Source organism: Loxodonta africana, chromosome 1, assembly GCF_030014295.1.
Source record: "Loxodonta africana isolate mLoxAfr1 chromosome 1, mLoxAfr1.hap2, whole genome shotgun sequence".
Classification (NCBI taxonomy): Eukaryota; Metazoa; Chordata; class Mammalia; order Proboscidea; family Elephantidae; genus Loxodonta; species Loxodonta africana.
Window position 1 is genome coordinate 107,982,080 of NC_087342.1, and position 23,272 is coordinate 108,005,351.

Consider the following 23,272-nt stretch of genomic DNA (forward strand, 5'->3'; position numbering starts at 1 on the left):
ACCACAGCTTAGTGAAGCAGAAGCACAGGAGCAGACGCCATCTTCTACAGTGAGTACTGGTAGAAGTACTTTAAACTGTAATTGATGAATTCCTAGAGGCTCATTGTGGACTAGCTTGAGAGTCCAAAATTCTGGGAGAAGCCCAATCTTAGGGTGGCTGCTACACTTTTTTGAGTTTTACCTCCAGAGGTCCACCAGGTTCTCCCTGTGAATGAAGATCAAAGAAAAATTATCTCATGCTTACTACGGGGGCGGGGGGGTTAACCATTTTGAAATATGCTCAGAATAGTCTGTTATCCTTATAAAGGTTCGCCCTGACATAACACAGTTTATAAAGAAAATATTCTACATTCTACTTTGGTGAGTAGCACCTGGGGTGTTAAAGGCCTGTGAGCAGCCACCTAGGATACTACACCGGTCTCACCCCTTAGGGAACAAGGATGAATGAAGAAAACTGAAGACATAAGGGAAAGATTAGTCCAAAGGACTAATGGACCATATCTACCACAGCCTCTACCAGACTGAGTCCAGTACAACTAGATGGTGCCCAGCTACCACCAACTGCTCTGACGAGGATCACACTAGAGGGTCCCACGCAGAACTGGAGAAAAATGTAGAACAAAATTCTAACTCAAAAAGAAAGACCAGACTTGCTGGCCTGCCAGAGACTGGAGAAACCCTAGAGCATAGCCCCCAGACACCCTTTCAGCTCAGTAATGAAGTCACTCATGAGGTTTACCCGTCAGCCAAAGATTGGACAGACCCATAAAACAAGACTAAAGAGGCACACCAACCCAGGGGCAGGAACTAGGAGGCAGGAGGGAACAGGAGAGCTGATAACAGGGAACCCAAGGTTGAGAAGAGAGAGTGTTAACATGTCGCAGGGTTGTCAACCAATGTCATGGAACAATGTGTGTTCTGACTGTTTAATGAGAAACTAGTTTGTTCTGTAAACCTTCATCTAAAGTACAACAAAAAATAAAATAAAGGCTTGCCCTGAAGGGAAACTATTATACCAGAGCCTAACCAAGTTGGGTTGTACTAAAACTTAACCAGCTTGTGGGAAGGGAAACACCCAACTCCAGCTTCCTCTAGCCTTGCGGTCTCACCTAAGAAGCACTTGTGAAAGTCACAGATCAGGGACAGAGGCTCACTAAAAGACTGAGATCTAATCATAGAACACTTCCTATTTTCTCACACCTTAACACCACATCAGTAGCATTCCTATATAATCACACTGGGTTATGCAAAAAGAACTTCAAGTCTCACATCTTGTTAAGCAGGAGTCTCCAGGGAAACCCAAAGATAAGACGGGAGACAAACTAGGACACAAGAGGAAATTTTAGCCTCTGACACCACAGGTATAACAAACAGTAAAAAAAAAAAAAAAAAGAAAAGAAAAAATCCTAACTCCTAGCCAGAAAAACGTAAAACTTCAAACTAAACATTTATGTGCATCAACTCCTTTTACCCGACATCACATCTACTTTAAAACAAAAAATTACAAGGCATGCTAAAAGCCAAAAAAAAAGTCTAAAGAGACAGGGAAAGCATCAGAACCAGACTCAGATATGGCAAAGATTTTGGAATTATCAGATCTGGAATTTAAAATCACTGTTATGAATATGCCAAGAGCTCTAATGGAAAAAGTAAAAAATGTGCAAGAACAAATAGGTAATGTAAGCAGAGAGGTGGAAACTGTAAGAAAGAATCTAAAGGAAATGCTAGAAATTAAAAACAGTGTCACAAAAATGAAAAATGCCTTTGATAGCCTCATCAGTCAACTGGATGTGGCCAAGAATCAGAGAGCTTGAAGGTATGTCAACAGAAACTTCTCAAATGAAAAACGCAAAGAGGAAAAAAGAATAAAAGAAATGGAAAAGAATATCCAAAAACCATGAGACTATTACAAAATGTGTAATGGAAATACCAGTAGGAGAAGAAAGAGAGAAACAAACACAATAAATATTTGATGTAATAATGGCTGAAAATTTTCCAAAATTAATGATAGAAAACAAACTACAGATCTATGAAACTTGGAGAACACCAAACAGAATAAATACCAAAAAAAGGAAAACCATACCTGGGCATATAATATTCAAACTGCAGAAAACCAAAGGCAAAGAGAAACTTGAAAGAACCCAGAGGAAAACAAAATACCTTATCTACAGAGGAACAAGGATAAGAATTGCATTGAACTTCTCTTCAGAAATCAGGCAAGCAAGAGAGAAGAGTGAAAAATTTAAGAGTTAAAAGAAAAAAAAACCACCAACGTAGGAGTCTGTATCTAGCAACATTACCCTTTAAAAGTGAAGGAGAAATGAAGACTTTCTATGGCAAACAAAAATTGAGGGAATCTGCCACCAGCAGATGTGCTTTGGAGCCCTGGTTGCTCAGTGGTTTAGAGCTCGGTTGCTAACCAAAAGGTTAGAGGGTCGAATCCACTAGCTGCTCCTTGGACACCTTATGGGGCAGTTCTAGTCTGTCCAATAGGGTTGCTGTGAGTTGGAATCAACTCAGTGGCAACGGGTTTGGTTTTGGATTAGACCTGCTTTCCAAGAAAGGTCAAAAGAAGTTCTTTAGAGAGAAGGAAAATGATATAGACCAGAAACACAGCGAGAAGAGCAGTAGAGAAGGAATAAATAATGGCAAAACAATTACTTTACTTTTCTTATTCTTAATTGATCTAATAGATAACAGTTAATTCAAAATAATAATAGCAACAAAATATATCAGGTGATTATAGTTAAGTGAACTGAATGATAACAGTGTTATAACGGATACAAGAAGAAGAACTGGGATTATTGTTATAAATTACCTGTACTACACACGAAGGGAGCCCTGGTGACACAGTGGTTAAGTGTTAGACAGCTAACCAAAAGGCTGGCAGTTCAAATCCACCAGCCACGCCTTGAAACCATATGGTGCAGTTCTACTCTGTTCTATAGAGTTACTATGAGTCAGAATCAACTAATGTCTACAGGTTTGGTTTGGTTTTTGGACACATGAAGTGGTACAGCGTTATTTGAAAGTAGGCTTAAATTAACTGTAAATGCATACTTCAAAGTCTAGGTCAATCGTGAAAAAGATTTTTTAAATGAAGCATAATTCATATGCTAAGAGAGGAGAGACAATGGAATAATATAAATGCTCAATTAAAATCACAGGAGGCAGAAAAGGAGTGGAAAACAGAAAAAAAACAAAAAAAGGGCAACAAATAGGAAGAGTTACAAATATGGAATATGTAAAACTAAATATATCAATAATCACTTTAAATATGAATGGTCTAAGTATACCAATTAAAAGACAGGGACTGTCAGAATGATTAAAAAAAAAAAACAAAAACCCAACTATCTCTTTCTACAAGAAACCCACTTTAAATATAAAAACAAAGATAGATGAAAAGTAATGGATGGAGAAATTTATAGTATGCTAACAACACTAATCAATAGAAAGCTGGAGTAGCTACATTTCAGACAAAGAAGACTTCAGAGCAAAGATAACTTTCAGGATTAAAGACATGTATTACATAAAGTGATTAATATGGAATAACAATCCTTAATGTCTATTGTCTAACAACAAAGTGTCAAAACACATGGGGTAAAAACTGAGAGAAATGCCAGGAAACAACGGGAGAACTCACTGTTCTAGTTGGAGCCTTCAGCACCTCCGTATCAGTAACTGACAGGTCCTACAAGCAGACAGTCAGGAAGCACACAGTTGTTCCTAATAGACAGTTACAGAACATTCCATCCAATAACAGCAGAATACACATTCTCCTCAAGCCCACATGGAATATTCACCAAAACAGACCACATTTTCGGTCCAAAAAGATACCTTAACAAAGTCAAAAGAATAGAAATCATAAAAAGTAAGCTCTCAGACCACAATGGAATTAAACTAGAAGTCAATAACAGAAAGATAGCTACAAAAGCCAAAATATTTGGAAATTAAAAAACATACTTCTAAATAACACATGGGTCAAAGAAGAAGCTTCAAAAGAAATTTAAAAGTATTTTTAAATAACTTTAAATGAAAATAAAACTTAACAAAATTTGTGGAATACAGCAAAAAGTCTTTAGACAGAAATTTACAGCACTGAATCAAAAAAAAAAAATCAAACTCGTTGCTTTCGAGTCGATTCTGACTCATAGCAACCCTGTATGTCAGAGTAGAACTGCCCCACTGGGATTCCACAGAGTGGCTGGTAGATTTGAACTGTCAACCTTTTGGTTAGCAGCCGCACTCTTACCTACTTCGCCACTAGGGCTCTATAGCACTGAATACACTTACTAAAATAAAAAAGAAAGCTCTAAAATCCATAATATAGGCTTCTGCCTCACAAAACTAGAAAAAGAAGAGCAAATTAGAATTAAACTAAGAAGAAGAAAAACAAGAAATACTTTGGGAATTTTAACAAAATATGTATAAGTCCTCGAGAATAAAAAATATAAAAATCTGCTAAGAAAAATTAAAGAAGGCCTAAATAGACACATCATGCCCATGGATTAGAAGATGAAATATTGTTAAAATATTCATCTCCCCAAATTGATCTATAGATTCGATTAAATTCCCACATATGCTTTTGTAGAAATTTATAACCTGATTCTATACCTTCTTTAGAAATACAAATATCCTAGAACAGCCACATCTTGTGGCATCAGAAAGTCAGGAAATCCTCAAGGATGGGGGCCTGTTGAAAGGACATAGGAGCCAATCTGAAAGAACTCCTAATGGCCAAGGCTGGAACACTTTAAATAACAAATAAATAATGATAGCTCTGGATAATGATCCCTAGAATAAAATTTAAATATACATTAGTCCATGTAGATATATGTAGAAAATTGAATACATAAAGAAGACAAAGGACAGTTCACCCTTACAGACAAATTCCAATTAATAAATGTAGAAAGAAAAAAGGAAACAGAAAACCAACATTAAGTAAACACCACAATAATAACCGTCTCAGAGGAGATTCACTAACGTATGCTAAAACTAATAAGAAAAATTTTCAAGGAAACAGAACATTTACATAGTCACAAAGTATTTCCTCCAAGAGACTTATTAAGCACAAAATGAAAAATAGTAAGTTTCCAGTGAAGAAACCAAGCACACACCACCTTAACCAAGTTTTTAAGGTCAAGAATCGACTCGACGGCACTGGGTGGGTTATCACAAATAATAAGACATATTAACAAAATGAACCCCTTCATATGATGCACTGGGAAGAACATATCACTTCTGTGGTATTTTTACCAAAAATGCATAACTTCATTCTAACCCAAATACAGGAGTATTCTACAAAATAATTGACCAGTACTTTTGATCATGAAAGAAAAGGGAAGAATGAGGAACTGTCAAAGATAGGAAGAGGCTACAAAGATAGTACAACTAAATACAACATGGTATTTTCAACTGGATGCTGGAATAGAAAAAGGACATCAACGGAAAAGCTGATGAAATTCAAATAAAGGCTGTAATTTAGTTAACAGTATTATACCAATGTTCGTTTCCTGGTTTTGATAATTGTATGATGGTTATATGAGATGTTAACATTACAGGCAGCTGGGTGAAAGGTATACAGGAGTTCTCTGTACTATTTGTGTTATTTTTCTCTAAAGTCTAAAATTAGTTCAAAATAAAAAAGTTAAATATAAAGTTCTGAAAAAACGATCGTGACAGAAAGCAGATGAGTGAGTGACTGTAAAAGAGCACAAGGGGACTTTCTTGGATGATGGAAATGTTTGTTCTAGATCATGATTGTGTTGGTGGTTACATAACTATATTGAATTGTCATAATTCATTATGTTATGCATTTAAACTTGGTGAATTTTATATGTGAATTATACTTAAATAAAATTTACAAGATTCCAGACATAAGTGTAATCTTTAAAAAAAAAGTTGTTGGGTTGAAATCCCCATATAAGCAGAATGCAGAGGAGAGATACCAAACAAGATTATATATATTCTTACCAGATTAATTAACTGAGTGTGCACGACATCTTCTACCAAAACTGCTGTTTCATGAAGAGGTCTCCTAGCATCTCCTAAAGAAAACCTGTAAATAAATTAAACACACCAACGTTAAAGGCTATGAAACTAAGAAAGGCAAAAAGTGAAAAATCTGCTTAAGAAAATACAAACTGTTATTTCAAATAAAAGACTAGATGTAAATTTTCTCTAAACAAAGAAAATAAATCTCTCCTACATAAGCAACAAATTCCAAAGAAAAATATAATGTTATCTATGCCATTTCTTGATTTGTGTAGTACGTTTTTAAAGGGCATTTACTGTTTTCAAAATGAAAAATACTAACAATGACTCCATAATACTGGCAACTCGAAAATCATGATACCACATCCAAACTACCAATAAAAGAACACAGTAATAGCCATAAAGTTATAAAAGCATGTGATAAAATCAAAATGAAAGTAGTTTAAAAATTTTTATGTTAATGCCATTTAAATTATAATTTCCAGTTACATACAAATAGATTATCAAGAACGGATAACAAAATTAATCTTAAAAGTCATTTTCCCAACTTTCATTTCTGCCAATATGGTAGACTAGATTTGTAGAGAATACCTTCCTGGTAAAGAATACCTAAAGTGCATGATAATATATTAGAAACTAACTTTTAAAGCATGCCTTAACTAGCAATGAAGAAGATAAAACCGAAGTCAAACAAGATGAGAAAATGCAGTTCCAAAGAGTTAGAGAGTACAGGAGCCAAGATTTATTCTGAAGACATTCACATATTTATAGTAGCTTAACAGCCTGGTTTTGAACTAGCAAAATATTCAAAGTAAAGGAAAGAGTGCTGAGAGCCCATACAAGGTAGGAGGTCAGTTTGAAGAACCCAATAAGGCATTGGGAAACCTGCACCCAGTGATGGTCATACCCCCAGTGTGTGAACTAGGGAAATACCAACTGCACAGAAGGAACATTGCCTATCTCAGCCAAGACTCTGAGCAGAAGAGAAAAAAAAAATTATTTTCTGAGAGCTGTTAACTACAAATTCACATTCATGACTGCTGCTAGAATACTTGCTACCCAGGTTTCTTAAAAAAAAAAATCAAGCCAAAAATTAAATTAAAGTGATTCTATATTGATAGTGGCTACAGGCCACCTAGCAGGAACAAATGCAAATCATCTCTTGAAAAACACATTTTAAACAGAGACCTGAAAGAATTCCCACAGATGATATGTCAGGAGCCATAAGTTTAAAATCAAAACTCATTACATACATAAGGAAGCAATTCATCATGAGAGAGAGTGAGCAGAATCAACAAACTGCAGAATCAGACCCACAAAGGCTATAGATCTTGGAATAACTGGATTACTTACATGTATGTGAGTCATGTTTTAAAAAAGAGAAAAGTATACATACGAACAAAAAACTATCAAAATTGGTTGTATTTGAAAAAGCACTAAAGAAATACAAATGAAAAATACAATAATGTTATTTTAAAACTTAACAGATTTAAGAGAAGACTAAAAAAAACAAACAAAAAAAAAAGAGAGAAGACTAAATATAGCTAAAAAGATAGTGTTCAGAACAACCGATCTGAAGAAATCACTCATAAAACAACATGGACAAGAAAATATTATGATCAATAGTTAGACAAAACTTAGATACTGTGGTAAAATAGATTAATTTCTAGAAAAATACAAATGACCAAAACTGTTTTGAGACAACCTAAATTGTCCTATAATTTTTCAAGAAATTGAATCTGTAGTAAAAATAATCTTCCTCATTTGAAATGTTCTACTAAACATTCAAAAACAAATCTTTCTTAACTTGACACAACTCTTTCACAGAATAGAAAAAAGACACCCTCCTCCCTTTTTCTGAAGCTAGTATAACCTTGGTATCAAAACTAGAAAAGAACCATGAAAGAAAGGAACATTATGGATAAATTCTATTCATGCACATAAACAAAATAAAAATATGAGTAAAACAAAATATTAGCCAACTGAATTTTGCAATGTATTTAAACAAAGAATAATATATTATGACTAAGATATGTTTACCACAGAAAGAGCTCAAAATTTTAAAAAACTATATTAATCTACTTTACTTCAAAATATGAAAAGAGAAAAAAATATATGATTATCTCAACAGATGCAGAAAAATCACTCAACAAAATTCAACAGCCCTTCAAGACAAAAACTTTAGCAAATGTAGCCTAACAGGGAATTTCTTAAATCTGGTCAAGGGAGTCTACCAAAAACCCTATAGAAAACAACATACACTCAGTCCCTTTGAAACTCAGGTCAGTATGAAGATGCCCACTATCACCACTTTTAGTCAATGTAATACTGAAGATTACAGACAGAACAATAAGACAAGAAAATATTTAAACTATTAAGTGTTAAACAAGAAATATACTGTCCTTATTCACAGGTCATCTGAATCTACACAGAAAATCTAAAATAATCTAGAAACAATTTATTTGAATTAATAAAAAGTTAGCAAGTCTTCCAGCTATAAGGTCCATCTATAAAAATCAACTGCATTTCTAGTCACCATCAACAAAAAGCCAGAAAATACAATTTTTAAAAATATATATTGATTATAAAATTCATACGAAAGGGACAAGAGACAAAAATAGTCAAGATAGTCTTGAAAAGTAAGGTGGGAGGATATGTTCTACATACAAGACTTATAAAGATACAGCGATGAAGACAGCATGTTATTGGTGCCAAAAAAAAAAAAAAAAAAACCCATTGCCGTTGAGTCAATTTTAACTCATAGCGACCCTATAGGACAGAGTAGAACTGCCCCATAGGGTTTCCAAGGAATGCCTGGTGGATTCAAACTGCCAGCCTTTTGGTTACCAGTCATAGCTCTTAACCACTATGCCACCAGGGTTACTGGTACAAGGACAGACAAATAAACCAATAGAACAGCAACAGAATGGAAAACCTCATTAGAAAGTAAACTCCACAAGGGCAAAAAATCTTTGGTTCTGTTCAGTTATGTTCAGTTCTGAATACTTTGAACTGTCTGCAAAATGCCCCTTTTCCATTATCGTAAGTTACTTCATGTCCCACTGTGCAAAAAACACGGTTATCAAAGTTAAATATTCTGAGAAAGGCTTAGTTCACTAATTGGCTCACAGATAAAACTACATACTCAATTCACTAATCTAATAAAAATATTTTATAAATACTTCTTATATCAATAAAATACACAAATGGCAAGTTATACCTCAAGGTTTTACAAGTTAACGCTTTTCTACTACATACAGTCCTCATCAGCATAAACATGTGAAGTGTCTTCAAAGCAGCTATGAAGATGTATACTATCAGGTATGTCATTTGATAAATACATTATTTTAATTTTAATTTTCAGGGTTGTTGGTACTTCAGCTTTTCCCCACAGTTTTTCTCACATTACCAGGTCTCTTGCCTACCCAGAGAAAGCTAGATATTGGCCTGGTGGTTTTTGCAAAATAGAAATGAAAACCACTACAACCAGCCAAAGTCGTCTTTTTTTTTTTTTGCTCTGCAATGTATGTGGTATTTTTAAGCCACTTAAGGACAAAATCTAAGTAACTGATAATTACACCAATCTTTTTTCTTCCCTCTTAAAGATCTACTGACCACTCACTGATGTTTTGACTGACTTGCCCTGGGTCTATTCCCAGCCAAAACAGTCTGATAACCAATCCCTACATAGATTGCCTAGATGGCTGTAAGAACACCAGTACTGCTGGACCAGCCTCCACTTAAGGTCTTTCAGGAAACCCCTAAAAAGGTTTGTCACTCTCCTGGTCTTTTACGGTAGCTTCATGGCTATGTCAAACTATGCTCCGATTTAGGAAGGACTGTGGCTCTGATAGCCATGATTACAAGCAGCAAGTCCAGAGCAATCCTGCAGGATTCCACTGGGTAATGGCAGTGTGGCAGAGTCATTTACATCCTACATTCTTACCCAAAGCAAGACTGGTTTTATTCAATCCCAGGACAAATATCTCACTGAGCACTAGGGCAGCTTACTCTGCAATTCCCTTGTCAAGTGCATAATGAAAGTATGAAATAAATGAAACAGTTCATGAGGTGAAGTTAAACTCCTTATTCTGTACACTTACAGTCAGATACAGGAAGATATATGCTGACCAAAACCATGGGATACTGTTCCAAAAAGCCTGAAAAACTTCAAACTGACCCATTCTGTATTTTTCCATTATGTGTGCCCAACACAGTCTAAAAGTGGGGGAGATCCTTTAAATAGACACCTATTGAAAAATAAAAAAAATACTATAAATAGAAGGTGCCAGAACAGAAGAAAAGAACTACTTACAAAGATATTTCCAAAACACAGAAAACAAATTTTTAAAAATATGCAGAGTCTAACTATAGTCATGCTGTGCTCTCAAAAAAACAACAAAATCCATTTCAATAGTTTCTAACAGCAGTTTAAAAAATGGGGGCTGGATATTTGCTCAACAGTCTATGTTGACCCCATATTTGAACATCACATTTATTAGTAATCTATGCCCAGATGCTTTCCCACTATGGCAATACACTTTGTCTATAAATTCTAAAACATCATTTCACTTCAAAATCGTTTGCTATGCTCTGATATACATGATAATGTATCCATAGACCCATTATGTTCACATGCACTTATCCCTAACTGTGAAAGGCAATCAACTCCAAACTCTTTTACTTAATTTGTGTTATTGTTGAGAATATACACTGTAGAACACACACCAATTTAACAATTTCTACATGTACAATTCAGTGATCTTGATTACATTCTTTGAGTTGTACAACCATTCTTACCCTCTTTTTCAATTTGTTCCTCCTCCATTAACATAAACTCATTACTTCCTGAAGTTCTTACCTAATCTTTTGAGTTGCTGATGTCAATTTGATCCCATATAGGTAGATCTTAAAAGAGCACAGTGCTCAAGGCAGACATTCTTTACCAGTTAAACTACTGTTTGGTTTTATGAAGACTTCAGGGGATATTTTTGGTTTAAGGTTTAAAAATTATCTCAGGGCAATAGTTTCAGGGGTTCATCCAGCCTCTGTGACTCCAGAAAGTCTGGATTCTGTGAGAATTTAAAATTCCATTCTACATTTTCCCCCTTTTGATCAAAGATTCTAGTGATGAAAAGAAATTAGACTGGAAGGTAGATGACCTGGTTCTAGTTGCCATTAAGCAGTACTGTAACCTTGACAAATAACTTCTCTGAGTATCTCAGTTCTTCAGTCACATAAGGAGGGGACTGAATTAGATGATTTGAAAGATGCTTTTTTCACATATTTAATTTTGGCCTATGAAAAAAACAGCTATAATCCTTAAATCCCAAACATGTCTGTCTTTAAAATCTTAGATCAAAATCTTCAGTCATAGTAACTCCAAACCCTTTTAATGGTATAACTCATCAGCAAAAAAAAAAAAAAAAAAAAAATTGAGTAAGCACAAGCAATATGTGTATATTACTTCTTTTAAAATCATATAAATTTAATACATACTGTCATTAGGATGGCCAATCATCCCGGTTCACTTGGGAGTGAGGGGTTTCCCAAATGATTTTCTACCAAATAAATCAGCCTAATAAGTACTAAATTTTTAATAAGTACTAAAAGGTCGCGACATACTGTATTTTTACGCAAACAATGCACGTCTTCCATGTTTGCTTGCCAACTGCTCCCTCCCCCTCAGATATTTTCGTTATAATCACCACTATGCTAATTTTTTTTACGTTGCTGTAAAAAAATTAGCATAGCAAGCTTATAAAAATACCGCGAGGAGGGAGGGTGTAGTTGGCAAACAAATGTAGAAGGTGTGCATTATTTGCATAAAATATGATGCTCTTCACAACAAAAGGACAAGACAGAAAACGGGTTCTTTCAAGGGGAATGAATAATAAATACAACTTGTATATACACTTTCAAACCACAACCCTATTATTTCAGTTCTAAGGCCCCAAAATAGAGAAACAAATAGCACTTGTGGAATTTATCCTTTCATCTGGAGTTGATGCTTTTCCATGCTTTGAGGTTGAGAGTGAAACTCATGATGGTGGATGAGGAGTGACTTCTCATAGTAGTCACTGTTCCCACTTGGGAAGAAAGGGCACCAAGATGAATGAGCTGCCAGAGATGTGAGCCCAAAAAAACAAATGCAGCTCACATGGCCAGTATCCAGCTAAGAAGGTTACAATAATGCAGCTAAAAGTGCCCTTACATCCTGGCCATCAGCTGCAAAGAAGTCAGTAGTGATGAAAAGAAATTCGACTGAAAGTTAGATGACCTGGTTCCAGTTCCTGTTGAGTAGGGCTGTAACCCTGGCAAGTAACTCACCTGGGTACCTCAGTTCTTCAATCATATAAGGACGGGACTAGATCAGGTGGTTTTGAAAATGCCTTTTTCCAATATATAATTTTGTCCTGTGATGACACAGGTATAATCCTTAAATCCAAAACATGTCTGTCTTCAAGACTGAGGTAAGACTATTCTAGGAAAATTAGCTTTACAGAGTAAATTGAGTGGAAAAAAAAAAAATTGAGTAGCAATCATAAAATTAAGAGGAAAGAGAAATAAGAAAATGGGTAACACAGATTAAATAAGTGAACAAAAACGAATGGAGGAAGGGCAATAATGCTACAATTTATGTTATGTGTGGAAATAGTTTCCAAGAAACATTCTATTGCCCCTTCAAGGAGTCAAAGTAGTGTTTGCACTGGCAATAATATCTCAGAATTTTATATTATTCTTTTTCAGTATATTTATGGGGCCCACCATGAATCTAAAATACTTGTTTTCAAAATTTCAAGTACCAACTAAGAATAAAGGGGAAGAATCTGATTAATTTTAACTGAAGAATTCTGAAAGAGAAGCAAAAGCAGTATGTTTGGCAATAATCTGTAGCAGACAGCATGCTGGGCGAGTCACCAAGAATACAAGGCCGACAAGCAGATCTGCTCATTAAGGCATCCAGGAACCAAACATAAAAGAAAGGACAAAGAGACGTTTCTTTACTACCATGTGTGTGTCTTCTTGGATGCTGAGTTGCTTTCAGTACTTACCACTGGCTACAAACTCTAATGTGGTTAAATTATTGTGGATGCTGTGGTTAAGTAATTGCTGTGGTCTTGGGAGCTAGTTAGTTTTTTTTTTTTTATTAGCTCTGGTTTTTTGGATGATTTCCTACTTCAGGTAATTGACATTACTTTGGAATTGTACTATGTGACTACTGCTTGGTGTAAGAAGGCCCAGAGTGACTTTCTGTCCCCAAAAGAAAGTTTCCTTTTTCCCTTCACTACTATTTGATTATATATTTATAGACTACATATTACTATAATACCCAGGAATTTCTCCTAACTGGAATTAGAATGACTAGCAGGCTAGAGCCCTAACGTACACTCTAGTCAGCTAACTTGGCGCTAGACAACACACGCAAACACAGACATCATACTGTTTATGTCATTCTTACCCAATATTTGTTGAGACTCATTTACTCCCTGTCCCCAAAAAAAAAAAAAGGTGCAAAAGTTTGGCCGCAATTAGTCATTTAAAGCAATCGGACGGTCGTAAACACATGCAGGTTATTCTTACTTGTCAATTTTTAATAACTCTACTCTTCACAACTCTATGATTTTACTTATTTATTTATCTGAATTCAGTTAACAATGGCTTTGAGAAAGTAAAAATATAAGTAAATTGAAATATCAAGTATCTAAGACAGTTTTTCTAGCTTGTTTCTTATAGCTTACGTTCTCAAAATCCTTTTCCCCACCCTCCTTACTATAGTGTATATTTGTATATAATTTTTACTCCATTAAAGTATAAATATCTGAAGATACAGAAAAATCAAGATTATAAAATTTATGATCTAAAATAATACCAATGTGAAAAATACAGAGATACATACATTTTTGTTTAAAATAAAAGGCAAGATGGAGTAATATCTCAAAAATTAAATATTTAAATCATCTACGGGTATTAATCACTCAATCAAGAAATATTTACTAAGTACCTACTTTGTGCTAGCCACTGTTTTAAGTATTTAGGATACATCAGTAAACAAAACAGACAAAAAAATAAGTGGGGCTTACATTACTGTGGAAAAACACAGTAAAAATGTACATAATAAATGACTAAATAAATTATATATATTAAAAAGATGATGGGAAAAAAGAAAAAGCAGAATGGAATCAGGTGTTAGGAAACATGTGCAGGGGAAGGGAGGCAGTGTGAAATATTAAAACGAGTATTTATTCATTTTTGATGAGTGAAAAGAAATTGCTTTTAAGAACTGAGAGAGAAGAAATAAATTAGAAAATTTTCTTAAACCAAAATTTTCTAAACCCAAAGAAAGCTCACCTAGAACTATCAGAGCACAAGGCACAGAAGTGTGCATCTGAGGAAGTTTACAAAAAATTGTAAAATGGCCATATTAATTCCTTCTAACAGTTTGTTATCAGAATAAAGTTCTTGCCTCTCACTGGTCAAGAATGAACAGGTAAGACATGGAGAATTTTCTATATGAGCAAAGCTTTATTGAAGAGTCTTGTAAGCGGAGACAAAGAGGGCCTAGAGCAATGCTTACCCCTGTCTCACAGAACAAAAACTACCCTGGGTTTTTAAAAGTTCTTGGGCAGTTAAAGATTCATGTTTATTCACAGGCATAGGTGGGGTTTTCTAGCAAGTGGCCCGTTTTAGGCGGGGATAGATTAACTAAGGTGCGTGCGCCACAGCTTCTAAGATGGCTTCTGTCCCAGAAGCCTCTGGGATTTGTAGCAGGACTTATTGTGGGGTGTCATGCCTGCACAGTCTCTCACTCCCCGAGTTCGATTCCTGGCTGCTGCTGTTGCCCCTCACTGCCCCTGGTGGAAGGTCACATAGCGGTCACAGGTGGATTTTCTGCACATGTCCCTGGGGCTGGTTTTCTCCAGCTGTTTCTGAAAGACAACTTTAAAGAAGCTTGCGGGCTATTTTCTGATACCCTTTTTTGCCCCATTGTTCAGCAGAATGGCTTTGTTTCTGTGCCCTGCCCATTTCCTGTTACTTTTTGCAGATGTGGGGGGCCCTCTGTGGCCTGTCTTAAGTTCATAAGGCAATTTTGCTAATATTTCCTATATTCCTAAAAAGCATACATCCCCATCTTCCAGTTAAAATGGATAGCAGCGAAGACCAAATGATCGTAAGTGTCCCTGTTTGAGGAATAGGAAAGATACAAATGAAAAGTAGAGCAATCACTGAAAGTCAGTTCAGAAGGGAACCAAAGAATTTAGTCCATTTGTCTGGTTTTAAAAAGAAGGAAAATAAAGGCCAAAGAGGTTAAATAACCACCTCAAGGTCACAAATCCAGTTAGATTTAAAAGGCAAATCCTAGGCCTTCTAATTTATTCAAAACTTTTCTACCATACGTGCTAAATGTGCAAAAACTAACAAATCAAGCGAACTAACCTTAAATGATCATTTAGCGAAGATTAAGATTGATCAAACAATATAAAGGAAGTCTGGTTCAATAACTTTGTAGAACTAATTAATTTTTCAAAAGATTTTTAGGGAGATAGGTAGTAACATCAAGAAAGTTATTTTAGTCCTTTAGGCTCCCAAAACATTTAATTACATAAAGTCCTAATCACTAACTTATTTTTGCTAAAGCTTAACAGTCAAAGATTTAACTTCTAGAACACTGGAATAAGGCACACTACAATTATAACAACAGCTTATACTCATATAGGACTCTTCTCACTATTTCAAGCAAACTGTGAATATGCAAAAAGGATACAATATCACCCACATTTTACAGACTTTCGATCAGAGATTAAAGAAGGTTAAGGGATTTGACTATGGCATTAGCAATACTAAGTGTCAGAATTACATGCTTTGAGATAGACATGTAGAGAATTTTGCAGTATATAACCTTTAGAAAATTACCCACATAAAATAGATATAAACAGAGCATATGGTAGTAGTTCTGCCCAAATTAGTGTTGTCCTGAAAAAAAAGGATAGTGTGATTCAGCGAGTTTGGGAACGCCTAATATTTTAATCTTCTCTAGGTTTGTAACAAATGTTACTGTATTAAAGGCTCTGAAGGGTCTGCAGAAAACAACAAAAAACCCTTTTGTTTTCGGTGTACTAACTGTGCATATAATCGTTTTTCTAAGGCCCCCATAGTTGTATAGCATTGAAAATCAATCTTTGAAACAATGACTTAAGCCAAGAGAGGTCCAAAATGACTTAAGGACTTAAGTGATGGGATTCCAAATAAACTGCAGTCCAAGGCATTACAACTTCAGAGTCAAATTCTTCAGTTTTAAACAATGAGATGATGATGGTGGTGATAATAACAAACACTTGAGTTCTTTAAAATTTATTTATTCATTCAACAAATATTTGTTGAAAGTCCACAGATCATGAACTAGCTGAAAATTTAAAAAATTCTCACAAACTATGGAAATGACTGATTTTCTATAGCCATGGTAGTAACAACTAGCCAGTTTCAAATGAGTACCTTCCTTTCTACAGGTGATGTCAACTTCCAGAAGAACTCCCATCCCTGAACTCCATGCTTCTCAAAAACCAGTAAGATCAGGAAACCTTCCTTGCTGAGAAACTATATGTGGCCAGCATACCTCTCCCTTTTTATGTTGTTGCTGTCTGCTGCCATCAAGTCAGCTCCTGGCTCACAGTGATCCCACGCACAAGAGGATTAGATCATCATGATCCATATGGTTTTCACTGGTTGATTTTTGAAAGTAGTTCACTGAGCCTTTCTTCCCAGTCTTGGGAAGCTCTGCTGAAACTTGTTCAGCATCATAGCAACTCACAAGCCTCCAAAGACAGGTGGTAGCTACGCTTAAGGTGCAATGGCTAGGAATCAAACCCAGATCTTCTGCATGGAAGGTAAGAATTCTATCAGTGAACCACCACTGCCCCCTCGGATATTCAGATATTAAGTGATAGCCTCATTATACTTTGACACAGTATATGAGAAGGTCTGATCTCACAAACCTGTCAGTCTAAACTCTCTTCTATTCTCCCTTTTAACTTATTTTCAAAGACTTCAAACCTATAGAAAAATTGAATGAACAATACAATGTTGTTAGGTGCCCTTGAGTCAGTTTCTATGCATAGCAACCTCATGTACAACAGAACAAAACACTGCCCAGGCCTGCACTATCCTCACAATCATTGCTATTTCTGAGCCCACTGTGTCAATCCATCTCGTCAAGGGTAGTCTTCTTTTTCGCTGACCCTCAAACTTACCCAGCATGATGTCCTTCTCTTGATAACATGTCTCTCCTGATAACATGTCCAAAGTATGTGAGATGAAGTCTCGCCATCCTCACTTTCAATGAGCACTCTGGCTGTACTTCTTCCCAGACAGATTTGTTCGTTCTTCCGGAAGTCCATGGTATATTCAACATTCATCACCAACACCAAGATTCACAGGCATCATCAGTTCTTCTTTGGTCTTCCTTTTTCATTGTCCAGCTTTTGCATGTGTATGAGGCTACCAAAAATACCACGGCTTGGGTCAGATGCACCTTAGTCCTCAAAGTGACAATATGATGAAAACCTATATACCCTTCACTTAGAATCGCCAGTCATTAACACTTTGGCATATCTGCTATACCTCTCAATACATATCCATATGTTTGTACCTTTATCTATATCTATTTTTCTTTGAACAGTAAACATCTAAGCGCTTTACATGTGTGTGGCATATTTGCATGTATTATGCCATTTAAACCACTTAGTGACTCACTATCACTATATCTATTCTTCCTCTTCTTGGAGAGGTCTTCCTTATAGTAAGTTAAATTTTAGATTTTTTTAAACTGCCACACACTGGGCTTAGTTTTACCCTCTGGAACAAGGAGGAAATATCAAATCTTTCTTTTACATGACAAGTCTTCAATAATACAAAGAAATCTTGCTTTAAATTTTTATTTTATTCTTTTTTGTTAAATAGCATCTTGTTACAATAGCTTTATCAAGATATCATTCACATACCATAAATTCACTTGTTTAAAGGGTACAATTCAATGATCTTTAGTAAACGTACAGAGTTGTACAACCATCACCACAATCCAATTTTAGAACATTTCCATCGTTCCAAAAACATGCCTGCCCATTTACAGCTAACCTTAGTCCCAGCCCCAAATAACCAAGCCCCTCTGGTCTTCTTCAGGTTAAAGAAGCCTCATTTCTCATCATAGGTCTTAATTTAAATGGCAAGTCTTTGGACAGACCTTCCCCAGCTACCATCACTTTGAATCCCCACTTGAATCAGAGTGGTCCTGCATTTATTTGGTTTATATATTGAGGTCCTGTGAAAGATTTTTTTTGAAGAAAAAGGCTGCAAACCTTTTAAATAAACAAAAGGAATGAAAACCTCCAGTCTAAGTGTTGAAAAAGGCATAAATTAAGAATAAAGCCTTGTAGCAAAGAGGTATCCCAGAAGACAACAGATCCATTTATCAATAATTTGGGGAGATTAGATTTGAATCAGCTTTCAAGTAGCTTTTGTCTGCACTACAATTCTCCATCTCATCCAGAGAAACATTTAGAAAGCTGATGATAAATGTCTTGCTGAAATTTTGTACACTACTGCCATGGCATTACCATATCAGAAAGGGAAATTTTACTCTTACATAAACTGTAAACTCATGCAAATTCCTACTAATTGCAAATCCTATGTCTGGATTGTGGTAACTGTTGTACAACTCTGTGTTCATCTTTCCTAAACACATGAGTATAAATGTTTCATGTGGCATTGTATAAGACTGCTATCAAGTTCACCATGGTACCTTCCCTTATCATTTTTAAAAATGGAGCCAACTTGTGCTAAAATTATAACTTAATTACAATCCTTTAAATAGTATTCTAGAAAATTCACCTGGCAATAATTAAATCACTGCTGTATATAACCTCTCTCCTAACAAATCTGAATTCCTGGAATATAATTTGCCACCAAAAACAATGGTTTTAGTCTCATCTACTAGAATACTGACTAAATAAACGTGTCAATTAAAAAATACGGAAAAGGATGCAAAATTGCTGCCTTACCCATTAAGCAACTCAAAAATTAATTGTGCAAACATTCATGACTGCCAACAGGAAAATGTTTACTATATTCCAGCTGTGCCACATAACACATTCCATTTGTACCTTCACAAAGGTATCAGCTTCAATCAGGAAGTGTACAAGGTGACTGCCTTTCTAGAATATATAAACTGGATACTGATCAGTCACATTTGTTTTGAAAAAATTGAGAAAAAGTTTAATCACAAAGCCTCAACAATGTTTCTCAACTCAAACTGGAATATAGCACATTCATCAGATATGAATTTTCAGTGTGTCCTCCAGCACACAGATAAGAAAATGATAACTGAGAAAGATGTCTGAGAATAAACACACAGGACATATTAAATGATCTTTTGTTTTTACTTTAAATTACAGACTACAACTTTAAAAATTTGATGTATACAATAAGAACTTTTTATAGATGTTTATAAACAATATATTGAAACTCACATGCTAAACTTTAAATTACACATATATTGCTAAGAAAGTTTATTCTGCACTTCTAGAAACTTACAATGAATAACACTGAGTCTTCTAAATGTATTAAAATATTATTAAAAACATGTAGCTATGTATACTTAGCAAGCACCAGCCTACATAGGATGAAGTGTCTACAGGCACTAACTCGCTTTGCGGTAGCAAATACAAATATTGGTAATAATTAATATCAATAAAAGAGATAATAGTAGTTAAAACTTAAGCTTGGAACCATCACAGAATCCTACAACCATCAAACTCCTTTGCTTATTACATAAAGGTCTGCAAAATCTCACTTCTTAGCCCTTGCCTCTGCCTAGAAGAGGCTTCGCTGTACCCCCACAAATTACCACCACCTTTCATCACCTGTTTAATGCCATCACGTCTTGATCAAATGTGCTCCCCTTCCACGAAATCTTCCCTGGCCCCATCCTAAGATGAGCTAATTATACTCTCAGAAATGTGAACTTGCATAGCCACAACATAAAATTTCTACATTAGTACTAATAATGAGAATAACAGAATTCTAACCCTCACCAGTCTGGCTCCAAACTCTGAAAGTCAAACCCCTGACTGCCCTATAATATTGTCTTTCATAAAAACTGAAGAGAACTCAAATGTAATTTATTTCAACTTCCATCATAATAAAAATAAAAACATTAAAAAGACCGTAAAATATATATATCCAATAAGCGTAGCTGCAGTAGGGTACTGGATGGCACTTAGATAAAATTACAAATGACTTTCGACCATTAATGTGGTGCAGGCAGAAATGCAAACCAATGTATTAAAGGCTAAGGCAGCTGAGTTTAAGAGATCAAGAATTGGAACGTCAAATGCTTTTTACATCAAGTCAGAAAATCAAATCTACTAAAAGGGTGAAGAGATCTTCCAGGTCAAATGCACATAAATGACCTCCTCTCTATTCACTCAAACAGTTGAGTTTTCTACATGAAATTAATTGTAAATATGAAAACTATGTATCTGGGAGAATCCTTTGTGCCTTTATACATAAATCACATGCAAATACCTGGGGTTCTGGGAAAAGTTGAGAAATTATTGTATTAAACAACCTAAAAATTCCCAAGGCTAAAGCTTGGTAAAAATGTATGGTTAATCTCATCATACTAGATGTGTTACAATACAGAATATCATACATAGATTCAAATTGATACTTTGAAACAGGTTGATTAACAAGGTATATAATTATATTAAGAATGAAACTGTCCTGGCAGCTTAAAGATACCAATATCACTCATACATTATAAACAGAGGGTTTGGTAAACAGAGAAAAATCTAAGCCCAGGGTCTTCTCCAATTGACTCCAAGAACCCAGGATTTCTGATTTCCATAGCCTCAAGGTCTGACAGGTGAAAGAGCTAGAACATTTTTTACTGTTAACAAATTTCTTACTTTCCAGATGCAGGGAGTTCCCTCTCTTCCCTCATGCTTGAAAATTTTCAAAAAAATTATGAAATTATGTTTAACTGATTGTCAAAATACAACTTTCATGGCTGGATGATTTGAATGAATATTTAAATTTCAAATTAAAACATTTATATTGTACTATTCAATTCTTCATCAAGTTCAGACAGCTTATTTCTACTTAAAAAAAATACAGATGTATTATTAAAAGCTCTAAGTGAATAAAAAAAAATTAAATGAAAGAAGAAAATAAACAGAGTGCCATAATGAAAAATATTTTCTGTATACATGAGCTTTAACTTTAGAAAACAGAATGCAAAATGAATTTGTTTACTCAACTATATTTCCACATAGGCGTCAACTTTATTATGCTGTTAAAATACAATAAACAACCTACAATAATCTCTTCCGGACATTGGGGGGTGGGGAATTGGGAGGATTCGTGAGGAGAGTAGAAAAATAACAAGGTTGTCTGTAGCACTTTTGGTACATGTTGTAAGAATAACAGGTATTTTTTTTTACCTCAAAATTCTTTAAATAACACATACTCAAAGCCACACACTTTCGTAGAAGGAAGGTTTTCTTTAAGAAAATTTAAGAACAATTTGACAGCATCTTTAGAATAAGAACAAAGATTTTTACAAACACTGATGTTAAAAATATCTCCTTTTCATTTATTTGCTAAGAAAACAAAACAGTGGAAGTAGAAAGGTTACTAAATACACCATCAATAATTTTATTTTCGTAACTGACTTTATCCTAATGTCTTGCTAACGAAGTAAAGCCTTAGTGTTAAATCGGCACATAATTAAAGTCATCAGAGATAGAAAGATTACTTTCATATCCCTCAAAGTTTTGTTTTAATTCTGTAAAAAGGAAACAAATTGAGAGTAATGTTGAAGAGAATTCACGGCCGAAGGAGATATTTCCAAATTAAATCAAGAGGGACACTCTATGTGCATTTTCTAACTTTCAATCATATTTAATACTATGCTTGCTGAATTCCTTACTTTTGGATTGTACACTTTAATGTGAAAGGTGGAAATGTGGGGGTCTACATGTTCTATTTTTCAGCTTTATCATTAACATATTTGATGACTGGCGATAAATTTCTTAACATCAGCAAAATATTCTAGGTATCTCATTAGTTAATAGAGATTAGACCCAAAAATTGGCATGTTTAAGTGTAGTACTAAATAAATTTAACCCTATTTTATTTACTGGGTTCCCGATTAAAAAAATGTCCAACACAAGCATAAATATCCTATATTTTTATGCAAGACCGCATGCTTTTTACATTTATTTGCCAACTGCGCCCTCCCCCTATGAGGTATTTTCATAAGTGTCATTATGTCAGTTTTTTACATGTTGCTGTAAAAAAAATTAGCATAGTATGCTTATAAAACTACCTCTAGGGAGGAGGGCAGGGTTGGCAAACAAATGCAGAAGGCTTACCTTGTTCATGTAAAAATACAGTACATCTTAATTTAAATATAAATTCAATTCAGTTTAACAATATTCACTGAGCATGAATTAGAACGAGAACCCTCACCTAAAGGCTGAAGACTTCAAACATGAATAGTATCAAGTCCTTGTGAACTTGAAAAATAGTATAGCACATTTGGTAAAATGAGCATACAAATAAATGAGTACAATTCTCCCTTGCAGTCAATCTAGCACAAAGTTTTACTGATTATCTACTTTTTTTTTTCTTTGTCTTTTTAGTGTGTGAGGTAATGTAAGAGATTGGGGGTGGGGGGTGCGAAACTATTGCTATAATCCAGGCATCAGCAAACATTTTCCGTAAAGGGTCAGAGAGTATATTTTTCACTTTTGCAAGCCATAGGGTCCCTGCCTCAACTACTCAGCTCTGCCATTGTATTACCAAAGCAGCAATCAACAACTTGTAAATGAATGGATGAGCAGGGGTGTTTTCCAGAAAAGCTTTATCAAGAGCCATTGAAATTTGAATTTCATGTAATTGTCATGTGTCACAGAATATTTTTCTTTTTTTTCCAGCCATCTAAAAATATAAAAACCATGTGAAGCTCATGGGCTATTCAAAAAACAGGCAACTGACCAGATTTGGCCCTTGGGCAGTGGCATCACTAGGGGGTGCAGACCACACCGGGTGACTCTGAAAAAGGGGGTGACACCAAAATGACTGTCTATAAAAATATCCCTGTAGTTAGTGATAACAACAAAAACATTTTCGTAAGCCCAGATTACATGTATCAATATACCTACAAGGCTAAAAGTCTGTGCTCATTTACTTTTTGAGCCTTCTAATGCACTCCAGTCCA

At 35.0% G+C, this 23,272-nt stretch overlaps 1 protein-coding gene across 9 annotated transcripts in view; it reads right to left on the reverse strand.

Moving 5' to 3' along the window:
* SUPT3H (SPT3 homolog, SAGA and STAGA complex component) overlaps positions 1-23,272 on the reverse strand; it is a 556,168-nt gene that overhangs the window by 307,467 nt on the left and 225,429 nt on the right. For 5 of the 9 annotated variants that reach the window (XM_064286849.1, XM_064286851.1, XM_064286855.1 and 2 more), the window contains exon 3: positions 5,974-6,058. In XM_064286849.1, the coding sequence (XP_064142919.1) occupies positions 5,974-6,058 (85 nt within the window). Of the gene's footprint in view, positions 1-5,973; positions 6,059-17,243; positions 19,212-23,272 lie in introns of those variants that run through there. The other 4 variants (XR_010322261.1, XM_064286858.1, XM_064286866.1 and 1 more) reach the window with 4 other exon arrangements.